Raw genomic sequence first — 22,895 nt, forward strand, 5'->3', positions numbered from 1 at the left:
TGAGAAAAGGCAAAGTACAAAAAAGTTCATTAAGGAAATGATTTAGATGTAGTCAATCTTGTTATTATTATTTGGAAAGCCAACATAACATTTTATACAGAATTTTAAGGTCTTGATATATGATTACGCCTTTATAGTAACCAATAAGAATTAATGGACTAATTATGGGATACATCAAATAATTTATTGTGACATGATTGGTATCCAATAAGAAAAAAAACTTTCTTGCGTTCTATCACAAAGATTTGATATGGCTCTAAATGTTTCCTTGACACCTATTTTTGGGCGAGCGATAAAGATGAGAGATATATTACTTATAGAGTTTACTTTCTACAACCGGTGTGGCTCTTTGGAAAAGAGTTTGAGTGAAAAATAAGCATTAATAATTTCTTTCCTTTCAGGTTTTGCAATCTACGCAGGAGGCTAAAGGTATTTACAGTGTAAACAAGGATGAGATAAAAAATGAAAGGAATAAGATTGAACTCATATGGAATTGACTATATAAATGTAGAGGAAAGTAAATCAACAGAATGAGCTTGTGATTTTTCATTATTTAGAAAAATAATTTTATTATTTAGAATATATACATTTTTAAAATTCATTCAGTAATTTTAAAGTCACCAAGATACAATGTCAATTGATTAAACCATTTGATCTTTAACTCTTTGATGTTTAGTCCGTCTTTGTAATAGACTCAAAATATTTAGTTTTATTTTTTATTTTTTGACATATAGGACTTAGGACTTTGATGATTTGACCTCAAACCAAACGTTTATTTTGAGGATTCCTTCTTGAACTACTTATATATATAAAGTCATTTTGGTTGTTTTTTTTTGGCGTCCTTCCAATTGTTTTAAATTATAATTATAAAGAAGAGATTTTTATGGGGTCAAATTTTGCGACTTGCATTATTAATATGAATATATGATATATATATATATTAATAATGTATATGCTTCATAATTTTCTAGAGAAGAATGAATTTAGAAACAGAAAGCAGATAAACAATCACATCTTAGGAACTATAGAAAATATGTAAGGATTCCTAGAAATTAAATGAATTAGTTAGTTGACAAAAAAATGAATTAGTTAGAATATTGAATTTTAAAATATAGCACAGAATAAATAAACTAAAAAACATTTTTATGCGAGAATCACATGCATCTATACTGACCCATGCCTCAAACAAAAAAGGATATCACTCGGGATGTATTCAACCTAATATTCCAAGTGATTTAAATTTTCATAAAATTTTAAATGATTTTGGAAGTTAATATGATTTATTGTAAAATTCTTTCAAATACCTTCTAAAACTATAAGATTTGAATTTTTGTATTTTTAACTAAAAAAATCTTCTCAAATCCTCCGTAATCTCTATAAATCATTAAAAATCGAAATCCACAAATGGTTTTGAATAACAGTAGATTTTAAAGTGCATTTTTAAATCATCAGTTTAATAATAGTGAATTTTAAAATAGATTTTTAAATTATCAGTTCAATATCAGTGGATTTTAATAGATTTTTAAAAATTCATTATTAAATAACATAGGATTTGTAAATTTTACACAAATCACTTAAAATGTGAGGTTGAATACACTCCCCTTAGTGCAAACCATTTTTGTTATCTTATTTTCAAAAGAAAATAATCTAATTTAAATTAAACATTAGATATGAAATAGAGGATCTTGAAGATTTCAAATTCTAATAAAAAAAAAGAACTATGAAAAAGAAAGAGATTTCATCACAAATTTGATTTGGAGAAATTAAGTACATGTATTAGATTTCATACTTGATTTTTATATCTCAAACTATATGGTAAAACTAATGTGAATAGAAAATGTTATGGAGGTTGTAAGTATTGTTTTAAACTTGTTTTTCACTTACCAGAAAAGAATAATGGAAATCACAAACAAAAAAAACAGATAATATATTTTAAGAGAACAAATATTTGAAACTTAATTAAGATACAATTTTCTTTGTGTTTCAAAAACAAAAAAAAACTACAATAAGAATCAAATTTAACCACAACCTACTTTTCTTAATAAAAAATATCATACTATGCAAAGTCTTATATGTACATATGTATTATATACTGTATATCTTTCCCGTTTAAAATAATGCAAAAGCATTTTGGAGTTTCAGCTATAAGCTGATAGCCGAGAACCAGTACGTGAAAGAGGGACATAACAGATTATGAATCTAAAAATAGCATGGTTACTCTCCACTCTTTCATCGAAATTATAATAATTTCCTGTATTATGTATCTTGTAAACAAATTATGATATCAATATATTTGATTTGCCGAAAAAAAACTTTCCCATTTAAAATCATTGTGATATTTCATCTTTAGAACATATAATCGTATGTATGTATGTAGCACAAACACATGACAATTATCTATTAACGCGAATAGAAATATATAGTATTTTTTTGCTAAAGTATTATTATTATTACATATTGAAAAGTTCTTAATATCCAACCCTAGCTTGCTGAAAAGACATAATATTCCAACACGCCTTAGAAATTTATTACATGTATTACTCCTATGATTTTTTTTATAACATATATATTTGCTTAGAAACCTACTAGACAGTTATCGCCGGTTTTGTTTCTTCACCTCGCTTTGAAAACATCAGCTTGGAGAACACTTTTCAGTTCATGTCATTGTTGAACAGAGAGTTCATGAAGTCGTCATCAACCAAATCCTATATAAGAAACAAAATTAATTAACCAAAAAAAAAAGTTTCTAAGACTCATAAACTTCAAATAATATACAAATAGTTTCTTTTAATTTTTGTCGAAGTTATCTCGTTTACCTGTGGATCCAAAAACGACCAATCGCCAATATCTGGATTAGCATCTTGTTCCTAATAAGTCGAGTCCAGGTTGTAGAACAGATTTAAACAATCAGTTCGTTTATATTACGTATGATCATAGTTGCATGGAAATAGTTTATAATGATATAATTAGAGGTACCTGATTCTGATTAGGGTTCGTATTGAAACTTGGAGGATTCATCTCCGGAGCGGCAAAAGTGTGATTCATCTCAGGAGCAGCAAAAGTGTTGGCTATTTCTCCATTATAATGACCCTAATTCACAACGAAGTCATTTATAAGTGACCATATGATTTTCAACAGGTTCAAATTCGATTTCATACGTAATAGCTAACATCTCTTAATATGTGAAATACCTCGTTTACGTTCACAAAGGTACAGACTTCATCGTCTTCAAGAGATAAAAACTGATTCAGTTCAGCCGAAAAAAATGATGGGAGCTCATTCTCCAGTTGAGGAAGTTCATGATTTGGCTGTGTAGTTGCATTGGCATGTGGCTCAGGGTTATATGCAGTGTTCTCATTGGTTAAGAACGATTGCATCCCATACGAGAAGTGGCCAAGTCCTGGTTGATTTGGAGTAAAACTTCCAAAGCTACTCATCATGTTATTATTGAAATTATTAATAGCTGACGGTCCAAGTTGTCCAAACCCCTGAACTTGAGATGTTTGGCCGATTTTGTTCGCCATCACAGGTGGTTCAAAAAAGCTTCTTATTTCCTCGTTTTGAGATGGTTGGTTGGCGAGACTGAGGTTGCTTTGGATGGGTAGCGTCAAGTTTGATCCAGATCCAACATGGTGCGTCTCGTAAGTAGATGACCGGTTCATGTAGTTGTAAGGCATCTGGTTGAAACGGACGGGTGGCTCACGTGTGGTGGACAAAAGTCTCGACTGTCCAAAGCCTTGTCCGGGTTTGGAATAGAATGATCTATTGTTAAGACTTGTGTCGTACCAAGAAGTAGAGGGTGTGTATCGGTTGAAGTAGGGCTCCTTGATTTGAGTATGTCGAAACATCGAGTCTATGCCTCTAGCTGACATAATGCTCATCAAACCTTGATCCGCCACTTTCCTCAAGAATATCCGATATTTCTGCGGTAACGTAGCAAACGATTTTAAGTTAACTAAAAAGTATAGAATAATGATACACAATCTATAGTTTTAAACCTTCGTTAAACAGTGGTAACGAGGTCTTACTGTTGACTAAGGATAGGTTCAAATCGACAAATAAACTCAAAACTTGTAGATTTTGTGCTTAATTAGAGAGGTAAAGTTTTTGTTTGATTCGAGTGAATATAACAGACTTTTTCCATATTTTAAAACATTTTTGAAAAGAGATATCAAACCTGTAAATGGCTGGCAACGTTCTCTCTAGTCAAGTACGATACGTTCATGAACGCTAAGATCTTTTTTGGCACAGCCTCTTTTGAAGATTAGTAAACAAAAATAAAAGATTAGTTAGCATGTGTATATATATAATATAAACTAAATTGTAAGAAAATAAACAGTGTATCAACTATTATCAAAAGTTTATAGAAAAAATCAAAACACTTACTATCAAGACCAATATGTCGGATAGCTTGTAGGAATAGGTCGTTAAGACCATCCGTCCACTTAACCTTAGTCTTTTTGGAGGGCTGCGAACCATCCTCACTACCACCGTTAGGTTTTCTTTTCCGATTTTTTCTTGAACCACCGGTACTAATTAGACAACTTCCGTTTCTACTGTTCAAGGATCTTGAATCAGCTTTAGATGAGTACTTCTTCCTGGTCTTCAAGACATTAGCTTGTTCAGGAAGCATCTTGATTTGCTGGGGGACACTAACACCTGTGTCGTTGGCCTTGTGGTTGGGCTCAGTCCCTAATGTTGACTTACCATTCCTCTTGCAGGTTAAAGCAAGTTGGTAAATCTTTGGTAAGTCAGTTGCTCGTATGGGTTTTGGAAGGAACCCCATCGCTCCACAAGATAAACTTTCCTGCTCCTTGTTGGCGTCCGCTGACACAACTTTTATTTTCAAAGAAATGTAAGGTTAAATATGTCGTACAAAATAAAACGAAAAAAATATTTTTCTTTGATTTAAGTTGTAAAGAGAAAAATATATACCAATGACAGGTAAATTTCCAATTTCCTCAGTGATTCGTCTTTTGAGTTGTAGACCGTTCAGGCTAGGCATGTAATAATCTGTGATTATGAGATCGATATTGTTTCGTTGATGTTTTAGAATAGACAATGCTTTCGTCGGGTCTGCTTCATCTATAACTGTGATCTCCATAACCGATGGATCTAAGTATAACCAGTTAACCAAAATAAAATGTCATAAGCTAAAATATAATTTTAAAAATATTGCAACTACTACAAATTATTATTACTTTTAAGTGGTTTAAGCTTTGTTCCATAAACTTTACTTATATATAGCATGGAGGGATTGTATACGAAGAAACAACGTTGTCCACTTTAACTTTCAGAAAAATAATTCACATCATATATTGTTTGGTATTTTTTATCAACCAAACTATTAGTTTTAAAATCATCAAAACAAGAAACCCTAATTTAAAATTTTAGATGTGTGCATGTAATTGGAATTCGAATCTGGATGATTTGTTTAACAAGAAACAAAAAATCATTCTAGTTGTTTCTCCAAAAATATGTATATCATGCTAAACTGTAGTTGAGAGAAAATCTAAATGAAACTACAAACAAAAACTCAATAAACATATCATATATGATATATAATAAGAATCTCACCTCTGTATTTAGACTTTACAAGCATTTGTGAAATATAACCACGGAAAACAGGATCATCGTCCACAACCAGAACGTTGATTCTCAAGACAGAGCTTTTGTTGTGGAGAGATTCAGCAAAAGCCATTCTACTAATCCTTGTATAAAGTTTGTTTTCTTCTTTTTTTTTTTATCAAGTCTGTATGAACTATTTAGGTTGCACAAAGCTCAATATATAAAGGCGTGTAAAGTAGACACACAAATGTAACATTTGGCAAAAATGTACTGATGTATATAAAAATATTGTTTTTAGAAATAAATAATAATAATATAAGATAAATCAAAACTTAATTTTATTTACTATTTTAATAATAATATTGAAAATTAAGAAAAGTTGAGAAAAAATAGAAAAGATAGATACAACAAAATATTACCATTGCTCTGAAATACCGTGTGCTAATCAATGTAAAAAATCTAGGCTAAGTAAGAAAAAATTAATGCTATTAACCAATAAATTTTTTATAGATATAACCCAAAAAAATTGTTTTATAAAAACGTATTTTGAATTTTTAATATTTCTCCAGATCTTTTGTTTCTTTTTTAGGATTGATTTTCATATATATATATTTCTTACATCTTTGTTGGATTTGTGCTATAAAGGGAGGATATCAGAATATTGTATGTAGAAATTCCAAGATATAGTATGAAATTTTATTATGATTTCAATATGAACTTTGATTTATATAAAGTTAACCCAATGAAAAATTGATGTAGTTGAAAACTGTGTAAAAACTTATTTTACTACATCTTTTACTACATAATGTAGCAGGGTACACAATTTTATTCGAAATCTCTGTTTTTTTTTTAGTATAAAAAAGAGCATTTGTCATTCACAACTAAGATTTGGGGTACTTTGTTGCCCAATCTAACACTAAAACCCAAATTAGTCTCTATGTTTCTTGGAAGAGTGAGATACTTTTACTATTAAGATGTGTATAATGACTAACTATGATTAAAATCACATCAAAATGACTTGAACCTAATCTACTAATCTCGAAATAAATCTTACAATCACTAAAATATTTTTTCATAACTATATGTATTTGCTATTTTTGTATCCTATATTGTGTTTTTAAACAGTGATTGGTTATGTTTGTCAAAAATTATTTAAGATAAATTAAAGATTAAGTCTAGATACAAAATTCTCCATATCGAAGTTAATTCTGAACTGTTTGAAGGCTTTTAACTTCACATTTTTAATCAAAAATAATAATCCATAAAAATGTTACTATCACTGAATGTCGAATACAAAACATGATCTAAATTACTTATTATATTGAATTAGGGGGTGCACACATCAAATACGTTTAATTATTTAACTAAAAGATTACATTTGCATTTTAATATTTACTTATATGATTAAAAATTATGACCCTTACTTTATATTTTCTATTACTAACTTTGCAAATAATAAAACTATATATATGAAAATATTAGGTGATATATATTTATTGAATATTATAAATTTATCATATAATATGAAGCTTACGCGTGTTAAAAACGTTGACTATACTTAAATATTATTATATAATTTCATATGATTAATAAAAACGACAACATCGTATCTGAACTTTTGTCGCAATTGGGACACTTTAATTTATGTTATGTTATTTGTAAATAGTTCTTTTTCTAATATAACGGTTTTAACGATATTTTTGTCGATAGTATACTAAGTCAAACTTTAAAATAAAAAAGATCGGAAATGCATTTGTTACATTTTAGCATTTTTCTACATTCAAATTATTAGTTTAGTTTTAATATAACAATTAAATTTCTAAAACAATATTTTTTGTCCGAAAGGGGATTTATAGTTATCGAGTACGCATATCCATAATATAATATTTTCAATCGTAATATTAATACTTTAACTCTTTCATATTTTAACATAATGGTAGTATTTGTTGAAAACAGGTTTTGAAATGATATTATTATACAAATATAACTATTTTTTTGTTAGAATTTATTGTATGTACATATATAAAATCACTGCTATCTTTTTATTCTCAAAACTATTTTTTTTAATATAAAGTATCAAAATTTAGTAAATGATTCTTAATTATTTTTTAGTGATATCTGTTACATTTCATTTATAATCAAAATAGAAAAGTCGAATCTAATCAGCTGCTTTTTTTTTTAACGTCTGCTTGTCAAAAAAAAGGTCGTCCGTTTAGTGTGAAAGGTGATTTGGAAAAATGTCAGTTAAGGAAACTAGTACAATAAAATAAGTGATGAGAATCTAATTAATATGTATATTACAAAAAGGTACGGTTGCATGCAAGACGATAGATTTTCTTTTAAATGGCTATTAATGATTTTGCCAGTTAAATTAATGAGGAATCTAAAGTGGTCTGTTAGTAGAAAAAAAAATTTGATTATGGGAAAATTAAAGTATGTATAGATGTGGTTTTGTAATTAGGCCAAAAATAAAGTAATTAATTAATAAAATTTTCTCAAAATTAGCTTTAACGGTATTGACAATTGCCAACAAGATGAAGTGAACATTAATTTTCTAAATTTTCTTTATTGGATTCTTGTTTCTAAATGAAAAGAAAAATAAATTAATCCCATGAGAAAAAGATAACTATTGGTAGATTAGAAGATTCTTCTTATTTTTAAAAGATATTTATAAATGGTTTTATAGCATTTTCTTGTTAATAGTTTTAAAATATATAGTATGTTACGCATATATATCTTATTCCAAATTATTAATTTTTTACATTATTTTTTTTTTTTAAATTATGAAACTGAAGTTCAACACTTCATTACAGAGATTTTCATAGGTAAAAGTGAAATAAAATAAACGTAACTATTTTCATATTTTAGTTTGAATCTCACATGTGTATTTCTTATCCTCACAAAGTTGATGGATGGTAAAGTTTGGAATTTTCACTATGAACGAATATCTTTTTTAACATTTAACCAAACAACATTACATTTAAAATAGCCCATTGTGGAAAATATTTACAATGATGATATGAACATCTTATGAGTTGATTGAAATATGTGATCGTAATTTTTGAACAGTCGTCATAATTTACAAAATATAAAGGACTCTAATCCTATGATTTTGTCCTGCAATCCTGTAGGATAAGTCAAACTACACGATTTGAGTAAATTACGACACAAATATAATTTTATACAGTATATATTTAGTTTTTTATTTTTATTTTGAAAAAGAAAAAAGAAAAAAAATTAATTGCATTGACAGTAAAAACGTATGTATATGTAATATATCGTTAATGCATTGACAGTTCGACGTATTAGTTGCTAACTAATGGTTCGACTCAAACTCAGTCACTAATTTGAATTACGATGCATCATTTTGTTAGTGGTGTATATGCGAAACAAAACAAAACAAAGAAGTAGTGTATCGATGAATTATTTTCTTATTACTTTTTTCACTAGACAATGAAAACTCACCAGTTCAAAAAGTTAGTGTCGTCCATCATCAATATACGGTTGTCACGTTACACATTTCTTTCCAACCAAAATTTGCGTTGGAATTTTGAGTCAACAGCAATTTCACCGATAAACCAAAAGTCAACTGTTGGATTAGACGTCAATAGGAAAGAGTGAAAGACATATTGTGGACGACTACTAAATGACTACTAAATTTTAGGGTTTAAAAAATTCCTCAATAATGTCACTTTCCCTCTTAAAGTGACGCTATCTATTTGTCGAATCCGACATAACACACTATAGTTCATTGGTAAGCACCAACACAGAACATGATATTATGTGTTAAGAGATATGGACACTTTTGTAACGAAGTGCCTGAGTGGATCCCAAAGGGACTTGTAACTAGACTACTAGTAGTAGAGTTAGTAGTGTTAGTGTATAAAATGAAGAAGTCAAGGCACTCCATCATTTTTGTATACCATAAGTGCCTTGCACTGTTACAAACATTATCCAAATATCCAAATACATTTCCTCCTAAAGTTGTAAAACAAAATCTATTAGTATTATATTTTTGTTTCGTCAAATGTAGTCAAATTGGCTTGTCCGTTTTGCAAATTGGCTTGTCAAATTTATTAGTATTATATTTTCCGGTATCTCAATATGTTTATAGAACGCCAACCTTAATACAACCATTAATTAAATAGCGTATTTAATTGTTGATAAAACATAGAAAATTTGCATCTTTGTATATCAAATACAATAATCTTCGACGCTTTAAAAAGTCAAACAATTACGCAATGACTACAACTAAAACAAAAATGAACAAAATTATCAAAAAAATATACATTGCTCTCTGATTATTACCAAAAAGAATATTTGTTTTATCTTGTTGATTAATTAGCTAAGATCGCTTCGTACATTTGTTTTTAACATATCGTAAAAAAGAGAAGATCGGTTACACTTACACCAAACGGAGAAGTTGCATGTTTTGGAGTAGTACTGTTTGACAATTAGCAACACAAAGAGTACCACCTATCACAACAGACCAAATCGATATATTCGAGGATCAAATTCTGCAAACTAAAGAAAACGGTTACGTTAAATTGATAATCTACCGTTCTAACTTTATTCTATACATCAAAATTGTTTTTTTTTTTTTATATATATATATATGTACGTAAAAGACAATTTTAGGTGAATACATTGTTTCTTTCCAGAAAACAATAAACACGAGAGAAGACATAACTCATACATGCGCGTTGAAGCTGTGTGTCACTCACAGAAATCATTGAAAATGTTGTACTGCCACACTCTCCACAAGAAGACAACCTTAACCGCTCCATATCTGTGTTTTGGGTTAAGCAACTCAACTCTTTTTTAAATTCATCAGTCATTTACTAATCCTTTTTCTTTTCGTAATTATTATTATTTTATATTTCTTTTACTTTTTTTTTTTTTTTTTTTACTTTCTAATAACATATTTGTTTTACTTTACTAACACCTCAATCAATTTACTTCAAGAGATACTAAAAATATATATATGAATATATTTTTTTAAATACTATTTTTCTATCATTTGTTTTCTACAACGTTCGTATTTTTTTTTTCTTTTTTCTGTTTTTTCTGTTTTTTCTTAATAAAGGGATTTCAACGTTAGTATGGTGCGTGGGTCCAAATCTAGATTCTTTTGGATAATTTTTTTTTCTATAACCTTTATGTACTCTTACGTGTGTTTGTTGTGTTCTTTCACTTTTTCTATGAACATGCATTAAAAGAACACAAAATTATACTAATAAGCAAATATTTCGTTTGCTCAACTTTAAAAATGATGAAACGTTCGATTCTTTACCACCGACTCTTGTTTTTATACCATAGCTTTAATAACAAAAACGCTTACTTACTTTTCAGTTTTCACCTAATCAGCTGCTAAAAGCCTAAAAACAGTCTTCCGGTTTGTGTTACCACCATTTTGGCTCTCGTTGTCACGGTTGGGAGCGTTATAAAGCTATGATGGGCCTCACCAAGCCCAACATATTTCCTTACAATATAAATGATGACCGTTTCATTTTATTCTAGTCACGATGAAACTGCCGGTTTTCATATTATGAAATTTTGAAACGGACGGATTTAGAAAAAATGATGTGTGATATGGATGATGGATCTGCTATCAATATTGTTTTATGTTTGATAGCAAATCGGTCGCTAAACCAAGCGGTAAATTATCATTCAGTACTATCATTAATTTAAATCATCTAAAGCTTTTTTACCACTTACAAAATTTATTGAGTTAAACAAATTTAAGTGATTTTCCTTAATATAAATTAGGGATTGATAAGTAACTGTTAAATAAAATAAACATCATGCAAAAAACTAATTACTAAGGAATATTTTTTTTCAGCTGGTTTTTATCTTTTCTACGAATGTCATATATCAGTTGAATTTCCTTTTCAGCTCAATCGGTGTGTATATTTGCAATTGCAGGCCATTCAAATTCAAAAGTCAATATAGTCAATACAGCCAATTCAGCCACTCAAAAGAAAACTAAAAAAACAAAAAAAAAATACAGCCTAAAATTGTATGTTACCATTTACGTACAGCCAAAAAAAAAAGTAAACACGAACCTCCCAAGTACCGCTTACGTACTATTCCCCGCACCTAAGTTTCCTCTCACACCTATAAATATCACTCTTTTCCTCTCCCACTTACCGATCACTAAAACAAAAATAAGCCTCTCGACGTTATTTTTCTATATTTAAAAAAAAAAACTTTTAAGCTTTAAAAGGATCTACGATATATATACATATCGACAAAAAAAATGGCAATGGAATGCATTGCAACGGTCCCTCAAAGATTCAGTGTTAACAAAGCCAAAGAGGATTCTTCCATCTTCGATGCAAAGCTCCTAAATCAGCACTCAAACCACATACCTCAACAGTTCGTATGGCCCGACCACGAGAAACCTTCTACAGATGTTCAACCTCTCCAAGTCCCACTCATAGACCTCGCCGGTTTCCTTTCCGGAGACTCGCTCTTGGTCTCTGAGGCTACTAGACTCGTCTCGGAGGCTGCAACGCAACATGGCTTCTTCCTAGTCACTAACCATGGCGTCGATGAGAGCCTCTTGTCTCGTGCCTATTTGAATATGGACTCTTTCTTTAAGGCCCCGGCTTGTGAGAAACAGAAGGCTCAGAGGAAGTGGGGTGAGAGCTCCGGTTATGCTAGTAGCTTCGTCGGGAGATTCTCCTCGAAGCTTCCCTGGAAGGAAACGCTGTCGTTTAAGTTCTCACCCGAGGAGAAGACCCATTCTCAAACCGTTAAAGACTTTGTTTCTAAGAAAATGGGAGATGGATACGAAGATTTCGGGTAATAGTCAAATCAGCAAATGTTGAAACTTTCTTATAAATGTCCAAGAAGACTGATATAATTGGTTTGATTTTATCCATGCAGGAAGGTTTATCAAGAATACGCGGAAGCCATGAACACTCTCTCACTAAAGATCATGGAGCTTCTTGGAATGAGTCTTGGCGTCGAGAGAAGACATTTTAGAGAGTTTTTCGAAGACAATGAGTCGATATTCCGGTTGAATTATTATCCACAGTGCAAGCAACCGGAGCTTGCACTAGGGACAGGACCCCACTGCGATCCAACATCTCTAACCATACTTCATCAAGACCAAGTTGGTGGTCTTCAAGTTTTCGTCGACAACAAATGGAAATCTATCCCCCCTAACCCACATGCTTTCGTGGTGAACATAGGCGACACCTTCATGGTACTTATATAGTCTCCTTATGATGATCAATACATGTAGTAGTAGACCAAATTAATTAATCATGACAAGAACCTTATAATAATTTTTTTTGCCTTTAGGCTCTAACGAACGGAAGATACAAAAGTTGTTTGCATCGGGCGCTAGTGAACAGCGAGAGAGAAAGAAAGACATTTGCATTTTTCTTATGTCCTAAAGGAGACAAAGTGGTGAAGCCACCAGAAGAGCTAGTAGGATCATTGATGTCTCGTGAAAGAGAGTATCCTGATTTTACATGGTCTATGTTTCTTGAGTTCACACAGAAGCATTATAGAGCCGACATGAACACTCTTGAAGCGTTCTCAATTTGGCTTAAAAGCAGAAGAAACTTCTAAACTGAGGAGACAGTGTGTTGTGGTCCAGAAGGTAACTTGTAGTTATGTAAAGAGCTTTTACGGTCTTTATTAATAATAGACACAAGAGATAAGATGTTCAAGGCTAGTTAAGGAGACTTAATTCCTTGATTTTTTGTTTTCTTATATTATATTGCTTTATAATTTGTCTGGTGTAAAATAAAAGTAGCAAACAAATAAAATATGTACTCCATTTAACCGAATTATGTAGCATTGTGTTGAACTTGGCCGGAAATAACAGACCTATTAAAACTCAATTTATATGTAGTAAATTGTAACTTAGGATTGGCATAAAATTAAGGGTTTAATTAGCCAAGTTATCAAAAACCACATAAGTTAACAAATCCGAAGTGTCGATATCAAAGTTGTCAACAAGACCAAGTGGATATCATCAGGTTCGACAAATGGACCACTAAACAAACGTATAAAAAATGTCCTCATATATAATATAAAAATAATACATCTTAAAAATTATTTAACCTGGCAATACTCTCTTTCTCAAACTTGATTTAATGATTTTGTTGGGTGTCCTCTTATATTTTGTGAACCGTTCAGTTTTTGAAGAAAGGCATTCAGGGTTTACTTTAGCTTAGCTCTAACATTAGGTCTAACTTTAACTTTTTAAATTATGCACCTCCTCGTATCATAATTTTAAAATTTTAACAGACCTAGGGAGAAAATTATTGGACAAATATTTATAAATTATTATATATATATATATATATATATGTAAAAAAAAAGTAAGAAAGAAATACGTATTAAATAATATATAAGAAAAATCACAGAAGAACACATGATTTTGGAAACGTAATTAATATGGGTAAAAAGATTAGGAATTATAGAGGAAAAAAAGAGACAAGATTGTGCGTCATTACTCTGAGAAGCTGCGATCGATGTTTGTATTGAGGGCTAAAGACGAAATACCAATACATCTAAAAACTGCCCCACCTTAGAAATTATAAAATATAGATATATATATATGATCAATATAATAATTTTTATAAATAACAATTGATGGTTCCACTATTCATGTATGACTCCACACGAATATTAGATTCCATTGCTGAGAAACAAACAAATCTCGATTTGACCGCAGTGTAGAAAATGAAAAATCAATCCCATTAAGCAAATTTCAAGACAAAAAGATAGAAAGAATCGATATCACAGATTAGGTTTTGTGTGTTTGTTCTCTACAAGGCATTAATCTGGAGATTTGATGGTTGTACTTGTGCCATGTAAGAGGACAATGTAAGTGCTTTTGGTGTCTTTTTATATATTTTCTTCGAAACAGAATCTACGATGATAAGGAAAACGATGACGAGGTCTTGGATTATCTAATTCTATGAGTTTATATGGCGTGGTGTACAATGAACTAATTGTAAAGTTAAATAGTTTAAGAAGAGTGAGTGAATTAATTTATTCGTTATGGATTAGTTTCAAATTAAAGATTTGTTAAAAGTTTAAGATGATATGTTTTGAGTTCAGATTATATTGTTTCAAATTTGAAATTAGATTATATCACATCTCAGTGTGAGATTCATTTAAATTGGCTAAAAACAACTATTGTCTCGAATACATGCACAACTATTGGGTTATAAAACAATCCTCAACGGATTATACCACCATAGTCTTCCGAATCTTTGTTGTCATGCTACTTCATGTAGTTCATCTTGCTCCGGCAAGAACCAAACCATTGATTCCTTTATCAACGTCAGAATGTCTTGTGACTATGACCTATTTGTCGTCCTTCGATTCACTCAAGGATGATTTCTCGATTAACCAAGATCTCATATGTGCCAATATGCTTCCAAGCTTTTGTCTCACAGCTCTTTTGGTTTCAAAATCGATGAACCTTATCTATTTTCTTTTAACATTGGAGAATGCTTTGCACTGTAATGTTTTCAACTTTGGATCCCTTAGATCCTTCTATTTGTACTTATTCTTGTTTGCATAAATGAAAGCAAGTGTTTGTCCAAAAAAAAAAAAAAAGCACACCTAAACGACCTAGGCTAAAAATAAGACTTGTAGCTATTTTTTTATATATAATTATCTAAAATCAAAATTTTGAAGTAAAACAATAATCAATCCATCTTAAATTCAATAGAAAAGGAATTAAACAAACAGAAATTTTAAATTAATGATCAAATAATACATACTGTGTTTTCTTTTGTATTTACAATTTAAATCTCACAGCCAAATTGTAATAAAGGAAAAGACAAAACCACATAAACGGGAAATTTGTTTGATTGCAAGTAAATAGTAAATAGATAAACCATATACTATAAGTAAAGGCCCAATGGGCCATCCCCTACTTCTCATGTGAAGAGGCCCTCTTCACGTGATTCACGTGCCTATTTTTTGTCTCGTTTCTGCCGTCTCATTTTAACACACACTTCACGACAGCGATCTTTATCCCCTCCAGCTCCTCTAGGACACCATTTCTTTTTAGGTCTTTCTTTTTTTGTGTGTTTCTTCTTTTGGATTGGATTGTCTAATTCATTTTTTTTTGCTTGGAAAAGTATTGAATTGTAATATAGTATAACACAAAAAAACAAATGCATTCGTAAGCTTGCAAATAAAAGAAATGGTCCCGCGCGCGAGTGAAGTAACATGCACCAACGGATAACTTGTTGCTCTCTCACTATCACAGTGTTGGATTTTCAATATCTCACACTGAGGTATCGTTTCAATCAGCTCCCTCGGTCCCGCTAAGATATAACTCTATAAGGTAAGATAAATATTCGATCGGGGCTCAATACATTTCTTACACACACACACACATATATATATATATATATATATATATTTATCAAAAATGGTTAATTTATGATTAAGTTTTTGTATATATTGTGATACTTTATCAAAGAAAATTTCTCCTAATTTTTGTTGTATATATAGCGATAAGAAAAAATGTTTTTACAATTTTTGTTGGAGTAGTAAATATCGCTTTCTGATATTACATTTTAATGATACATGTCAGAATGCATTATATATATATATATATATATCAATTTGAGATATTTTTCTTTAAGATATTGCTTTTGTACTCTTTCAAATAAGATGGTACGAAATCTGGAAACTTAAAAGCTACATTCCAAAACACATTTTCCCAGATTGTGTATATGTACCGAGCATGCATGCTTTGTGAACATATTGACGCAGAGACAATTGGTTAATATAAAACGCACATACACAAATACTGGTTAGAGGAATAGATGATACATATTATATGACAAACTCAACATTTTCTCAAAAGTATATGTACTGATGAATTATATGTAGAGATAGCCGTGGGCATTTTGGGTTCGGGTTTTGGGTTTAGGCATATAGAACCCGTTCGGAGGTTTTGTACTTTCGGATCGGGTTCGGATATTATCCGTTCGGATTCGGGTTATTCGGGTATACCCGAACTCAAAAAAATCATGAACAAAATATATATATATATATATATTATCATTTTATAAATTTCAGAACATATGTATATATATAAATATTTAACGTTTCACATTAGGACAAAGAAACTAAGATGGCAAAATGGTTTAATATGCACCATTAAATGTCCAAAGTACTGTGTTCAATTCCTCCTAGATGCATTTTTACATTTAGTTCGGATTAGTTCGGATTTTATTTCGGGTTTGGATATTACCCGAACCCGATTGGGTATCCGAACCTCAGAGGTACTGAACCCAATCGGGTTTTACACAAAATCCAAACCCAAACCGAACCACCTACTTTGGTTCGGGTTCGAGTTCGGGATTTGGGTTCGGATAATATGCACAGAGCTATGTAGAGATAATAAGCCATACAATAAATTATTTTTTTTGAAAGCACAAAATTTTGAATTATAGAACGTTCATGAGATAAGTTCTTATTAAAACTCATTGTTTTATTTGGTTGATTATGCCTATGAGGTTTTAACGTCCTGTAAATCAGTTTGGGTTGTTAACGAAAGAAAGTTGAACATTTTCATTTTCTAAAGTTTAAGATATCGAAAATAGTTTGAGAAAAAAAAAAAAAAGATATCGAAAATAGTTTAGAAGGAAGTTTTACTATACTGCCATTAAACAGTTAAAAGTTAAACAGTAACACACAGATGATTGGATCATTTTCATAGTATTTTTTCGCCCATCACTAAATTTAGATTCTCACAATGGCAATCGCTTCAATCGAGATAAGTCAGTTTAGGTGCTTTCTCCAATAGTTTTTCTTACTATACAAAATCTCCATAATCAGTAATCTCGACGTCAATATAATATTGAAAAAATACATATGATGAAATTAAAATATAAGTATGTGGTAGAGCCGTAAAACAGTAATTTGAGTCTTGAACTAAGCATCTATTGAGCATCTTATAGGATCAACAACAAATACTATGAATCTGTGATAACGTAGTCTAGTCACTCACAAATAAAAATAGTTTCAATCTATTGAGTTCGGAGATCATAGCTATGTCAGACGGTCAAAAAATATTTAACTGTAGATATTGATCAGTTTAGCCCACAGATACCATGGTGTAGCTAGTATCTCGTAAGATAGATATCAAATATGTCGCTAAGTCGCTTAATTCAAAGCTAAGAGCTTAAGAATATTTTTCTTACCTACGCACAGATGAATGTACCTCGGGTCGTAAATACTTCGCTTTTAAGTTTATTCGTTATCTTTTCGTATTGTAAAACAAATATTATTTCTAATATGACTTGTTTTTTTCATAAATGACAAAGTTAAGATTGTATATTTTCTTAATTTAACTTTATTGCTGACGTAAGAGATTACATCTCATAAAAGTATACCTCGGGTCGTTTTGTCTTTTCCATTGGCTTTGTCTTCAACGAAAAATTAAATTTGTATTGGCCAGAGATTACGTCGAGGAAAGGGTTCTTATATATATTTATTTTGAATAATTTCTTGAATATCGATCCATTGGATTTTATAGATACTGTGCGTGCAATTTGGATTGTTGTGATTTTTTAAAAAATGTTTTATATTATTATAGTTTAATAGTTTTGTGGAAGTAAATTTTATATGGTATATTTTGTTTGGACCGTTGTAAATAACTTAGTCGTCTAGTTTATAATTCGGGCTTATTTCAGACGAAGTACAGTACTACAAAGTGATCCATCAACCCGCTAAGTTACATTACCTACTCTATTTCTTTATGGGCTTGAAAGTTGGGATGGGCCTTATTAGTTGGGCTTTGGTAGGACTAAGCGATCGAACAATTTCTTTTCTGTTAATTTTTCTTTGGAGTCAGGATCTCGACCGCAAAAGTCTTATTACCGATTCAATTTAAGATATATTTGGTTCAATTTAAATACCTTAATTTCAATTCAATTTTTAGTAAGCATATATGTATTTCACCATTTTGGTTCGGATTAACTTAAGATCGTAAAAGACGTAACAAATATATCTTAAAATGCAATGTCATCCATATTACTGAAACAAACAAACAAACAAAAAATTCCAAAAGGAATGCTGTTCATATTTAATCCTGATTGTGGTTCAAGGACACGTGAACACAGAAGTCCGAAAAGGAAGAAATTTGTCTAAAGCGGGGAGAGTAGTCATTAAATCGGGTTACGTGGGTGCCACACTGCCACTTCCCACATGAACTCCACCTACTACTACCAGACAAATTCCATGCATTCAAGTTTTCGACAACACTTGGGTTGTTAAAATATATAGAATCAAAAGTTAGGTCAATTTATGTTTACAGTGAATAGCAATCAAAATATGCCTGGAGGTTTGTTTCCCACATTATTAAATTTTACTCCTTCCGTTTCAAAATATAAAATGTTTTTGAAAAGTTTTTTGTTTTTTAATATAAGATGTTTTCAAGTTTTTATGCAATTTTTAGATTAGTTTAGTATTTTATATTATGCAATATTGTTTCTGATTGATTGAATTAAAAGTAAAGACTTTTTAATCTGTGTGTTTTAGTTAAAATATCTTATATTTTGAAACGGAAAGAGTATTTTACTTGTTTGTCGCAGTCGCACTAGATTAGTAATTCACGCATTCTTGAACGCTCCAGTCTATTAATTCAACTCACCTGTTAGAAAATTATCACATGCATATATATAGATATAGTTATTTTTTAATTATCATACTATTTGGTAAAAATTCAAGTCCAAACACTGGTAGTTATGGAATGGATCAAGTGATATGGATTATCTCTTGAAAATGTATTTAAAATTTAAAATTGGTAAATACTAAATATAGTCAAAAGCTAAAATAGCAACTCATGCACACATACTTTATAAGTAATTATGTTTTTCTACACCAACGAAGAGAGGCAGAAGCGAAACGAAAACAAACAAAAACATTTGAAGGAAAGAAAAGCCTCGGGCAACCAAACACATTGCTCATTAACTAGTAACTCTAATTAACGCACCATTGCAGCGATCGCAGTCGCAATGGCAAACGCAAGGAAAACACTCTCACCATCTCCACGCCTAGAAGCAGCTGACGGCCTCGGTGGAGTAGGTGGTGGGACGGCAGGTGTCTCTGGTGGAAATTCCGGCGGGAATTCCGGCGGAGGAAGACCGGGAGCCGATGGCGGGCCTGTGGTGTTGCAGTTGTTGTGGCCGTACCAAGTGTTTTTAGGTACGCTCTTGCTGAAATCGAATTTGACGGACTTTGAGCCTTCTGAGTAGATCTCGATGGACTCCGGGACCCAACCGTCGGGTCCTTCCCGGTTGATAAAGAGAGAGCAGATAGGGTTATTCAGACATTGACCTCTGACTTGAAAAGTGTTCGTTGAACACTTCCCCAAACCCCCTGATCCTCTTACCGAACCGCCTAGTCTCTGTGCATGCACCTAAAACAACGAGGATATTGAATATTTTTTTTTATCAGAATCACTGTAAATTTAAATGTATAGAACACACATGCAAATAAATATGTTTTCGTATAGAACCAGGAAATTGAAGGCTGAAGCCTACGTTGAATTTTTAGGACTCCAGATCAGATATTCTTACCATTTAAGGTATCCACAACTTTCAAGTTATCCTTGATCTTTCAACCACTAAATCAATTGAAGCAAAGAAAAAAAAAAAAAAAAACCGAACCAATAAACCGGCGTTTGTCTACGGGGAGAGATCTAGTAACATTAACCTTGTTACCGTCGGCATCGCCAAAAACGATACTGATCTGATCCCTTGTCGTCTCCGGAGAGAGGCAGCTCGTCATGACAACCACCGTGTACGGACATGTTTCTTGTTGCATCTACAGTAATATTTTCACGGAAGTAAATAGTGAGAAACCCGGTTCTAGTTGTTTTGTTAACCAGAAATAAGAAAATTACAAGAAGAACCTGGATGATGCTGAGGTCGAATGCATGCGTGACGAAGATGAAGGCAAAGAAGAGAAGCGAAGCGTAGAGAGAAGAGAACGTCATTTTGGGTCCGAGATATGATTGTGTGTGTAGTAGTAGTAATCAAGAGAAGATATAGAAAGAGAAGGTTTATATAAATGCCTGATGCTGGTCGTGTTCAGCTGTGACTAAATTTTACATGAACACTTGGCACAATGAATCAACAAAAATACATTGAGATGGAAAAGTATATTTTCAACAAGGAAACAATAAAGAAGTTGAGTTCTTTATTTATCTTTAGTTGTGCCCTTTTTTTAATTGCGGTTAAAGAATCTTTTATCGGTGTCCTAGTAATAATGTGTGTTTAGAGTATAGATTTTATGGCATTGACAAAAAAAAGGTTAATGATTTGTATGAAACAGTATTTTGCAAATTATAAAACAAAACTGAAACTATAAATGAATAAAAAATATCCATTGTGATTTAGTTTGGCATTGAAATACAAAAATACTGCAAAATGTTATTATTTGCATTTTCTATATATTTTATAGTTTTAAATTTTGATTTAAAAATGTGTAAAGCATACATCAACCGCTTTGAATGTGTTGTACAAGGAAGAAGATGACAGGGGATGATAGCATTGATGATAGTATTGAGTATTGACTATATTGATTAGCCCGTTGAAAGAAGTCCCTTCATCAGGAAACAACGCTACTAAACAACGAATTGAAAGACAAAAACACCCCTTGACTTTTCAAACCGAGTCGTATAGCCGTTTGAAGATGACGCACGCGAACGCTACACAAAGAACTGAGTTATTGAAAAGCCAAATATACCCCTGGACTTTACTTTATCAGACCACAACTAAATCAAGTATTATTAAAATCTAAGCCGTTATGTAAATTGTAAACTACAGAACTGCTCTCTTCATCCAGTGAATTTAGTGAAATTGATAATATATATATATATTTTTAAGTATCATCAATGTTAAGTGAAATTTATATTTGTATAAGGAGAATTCAACCAAAAAATCCCAAATTTTCCAGAATTTGTCAAAAAAAGCATGAATTTTTGATCTAGTCAAATAAATACTCAACGTTTGTTGATTTTCAAATATAATAACAAACTTTTCATTGATTTGCCAAATTAGCACGCTGTTTATAAAGTTAACAGACAAATTAAACATCATTAACAACACCGTTAACTGTTGGGGTTAAATTATACACGTCATTTTGAAATTCTTAATTTTAAAAAAAAATGCATCACCAAGGGTCGAACTCAGGTTATGTCGAACTCAGGTTATGAGAATACATAAGGGAGGATTATACCACTGAACCATCGGCAACTTTCAAACAATATTACAACATACTTGTTTTTCTTATATGCGTACACGGAATTAAAGAAAAGAATATAATCAGAGTTTATCGAATTTATCGTCGAGAGAGAGAACAAGACCGTGGCGTAGAACAAACAGGTCAATTTTTTTTTTTCAACCTCCAATTCACAGGTTACCCAGATCTATTCGATTAATTTTTCTGTTGAAACTAATTTCTCTCGATTTTTACTCTTTTCCAGATTTAAGGATTTTTCTCTCGATTCAAAATCGATGGCTAAGACAAGGAGTAACGTTGTTGACGGAAGTCCTCCTGGTCGGAATTTGCGTCTGTCGAAGAAGAGAGTAGGTGAACCGAAACGATCTTCTCAAAAGCTTTCGACGAAACGTAAGCTAATGGTGGATTCAAAGACAGTTGATATGGATCCTCCTAGTGACAGAGATGAGATGGATTATCCAAATGACAATGATGATGATGGTTATGATGGCATTGCGGAAGAAAGTTGCAGGTTTGGTTTGAACAATTCTAAGTTTTGGTTTGATCAATTCTAATTTTTGGTTTTGCAAGTGAATAGAAATTGCAGTTTTTCCTTATTGTAGTTGGTTAGTTTGCAGGTTTTTGTTAGTTAATTTCCAGATTTTGGTACTAAATTGCAGGTTTAATCTGAACAATTTTAAGTTCTGGTAAAGAGTACAAATCGAGAGAAATTAGTTTCAACAAAAAAAAATCAATGAGTAGATCTATGTCATCTGTGAATTGAAGGTTGAAAAAAAAAAAAATCGACTTGCTTGTGTTTTTTTCTCTCTCGACGATAAAGTCGATAAACTCTGATTATATATATATATATATATATATATATATTTTTAATTTTGTGTACGCATATAATAAAAACAAGTATGTTGCAATATTATTTGAAAGTTGCCGCTGGGTTAGTGGTATAATCCTCCCTTATGTACTCTCATAACCTGAGTTCGATTCTTGGTGATGCATTTTTTAAAAAAAAATAAAAATTTCAAAATGACGTGTATGATTTAACTCCAACAGTTAACGGTGTTGTTAATGACAATGAAAAGTTTGTT

At 31.2% G+C, this 22,895-nt stretch overlaps 3 protein-coding genes across 3 annotated transcripts; 1 reads left to right on the forward strand and 2 right to left on the reverse strand.

Annotated features, from left to right (window-relative positions):
• Window positions 1-2,447: 2,447 nt before the first annotated feature.
• LOC104708381 (putative two-component response regulator ARR21) lies at window positions 2,448-5,822 on the reverse strand. Its single transcript, XM_010424938.3, has 8 exons — window positions 5,578-5,822; window positions 4,936-5,115; window positions 4,387-4,836; window positions 4,178-4,254; window positions 3,192-3,923; window positions 2,977-3,090; window positions 2,817-2,867; window positions 2,448-2,705 (listed from the first exon to the last, which is right to left on the reverse strand). The coding sequence occupies exons 1-8, from the start codon at window positions 5,699-5,701 to the stop codon at window positions 2,652-2,654; spliced, it is 1,782 nt and encodes a 593-aa protein (XP_010423240.1). The 5' UTR covers window positions 5,702-5,822; the 3' UTR covers window positions 2,448-2,651.
• A 5,894-nt stretch (window positions 5,823-11,716) lies between these two features.
• On the forward strand, window positions 11,717-13,370 carry LOC104708382 (gibberellin 20 oxidase 3). Its single transcript, XM_010424939.3, has 3 exons — window positions 11,717-12,375; window positions 12,460-12,781; window positions 12,880-13,370. The coding sequence occupies exons 1-3, from the start codon at window positions 11,828-11,830 to the stop codon at window positions 13,150-13,152; spliced, it is 1,143 nt and encodes a 380-aa protein (XP_010423241.1). The 5' UTR covers window positions 11,717-11,827; the 3' UTR covers window positions 13,153-13,370.
• Window positions 13,371-19,394: 6,024 nt separating this feature from the next.
• LOC104709895 (embryo-specific protein ATS3) lies at window positions 19,395-20,744 on the reverse strand. Its single transcript, XM_087462678.1, has 3 exons — window positions 20,483-20,744; window positions 20,284-20,394; window positions 19,395-19,987 (listed from the first exon to the last, which is right to left on the reverse strand). Exons 1-3 carry the CDS (start codon window positions 20,564-20,566, stop codon window positions 19,553-19,555), a joined length of 630 nt encoding a protein of 209 aa, XP_087318804.1. The 5' UTR covers window positions 20,567-20,744; the 3' UTR covers window positions 19,395-19,552.
• Between the last annotated feature and the right edge of the window lie 2,151 nt (window positions 20,745-22,895).

This window comes from Camelina sativa, chromosome 8 (assembly GCF_030686135.1).
Source record: "Camelina sativa cultivar CO46 ecotype springtype chromosome 8, ASM3068613v1".
Lineage (NCBI taxonomy): Eukaryota > Viridiplantae > Streptophyta > Magnoliopsida > Brassicales > Brassicaceae > Camelina > Camelina sativa.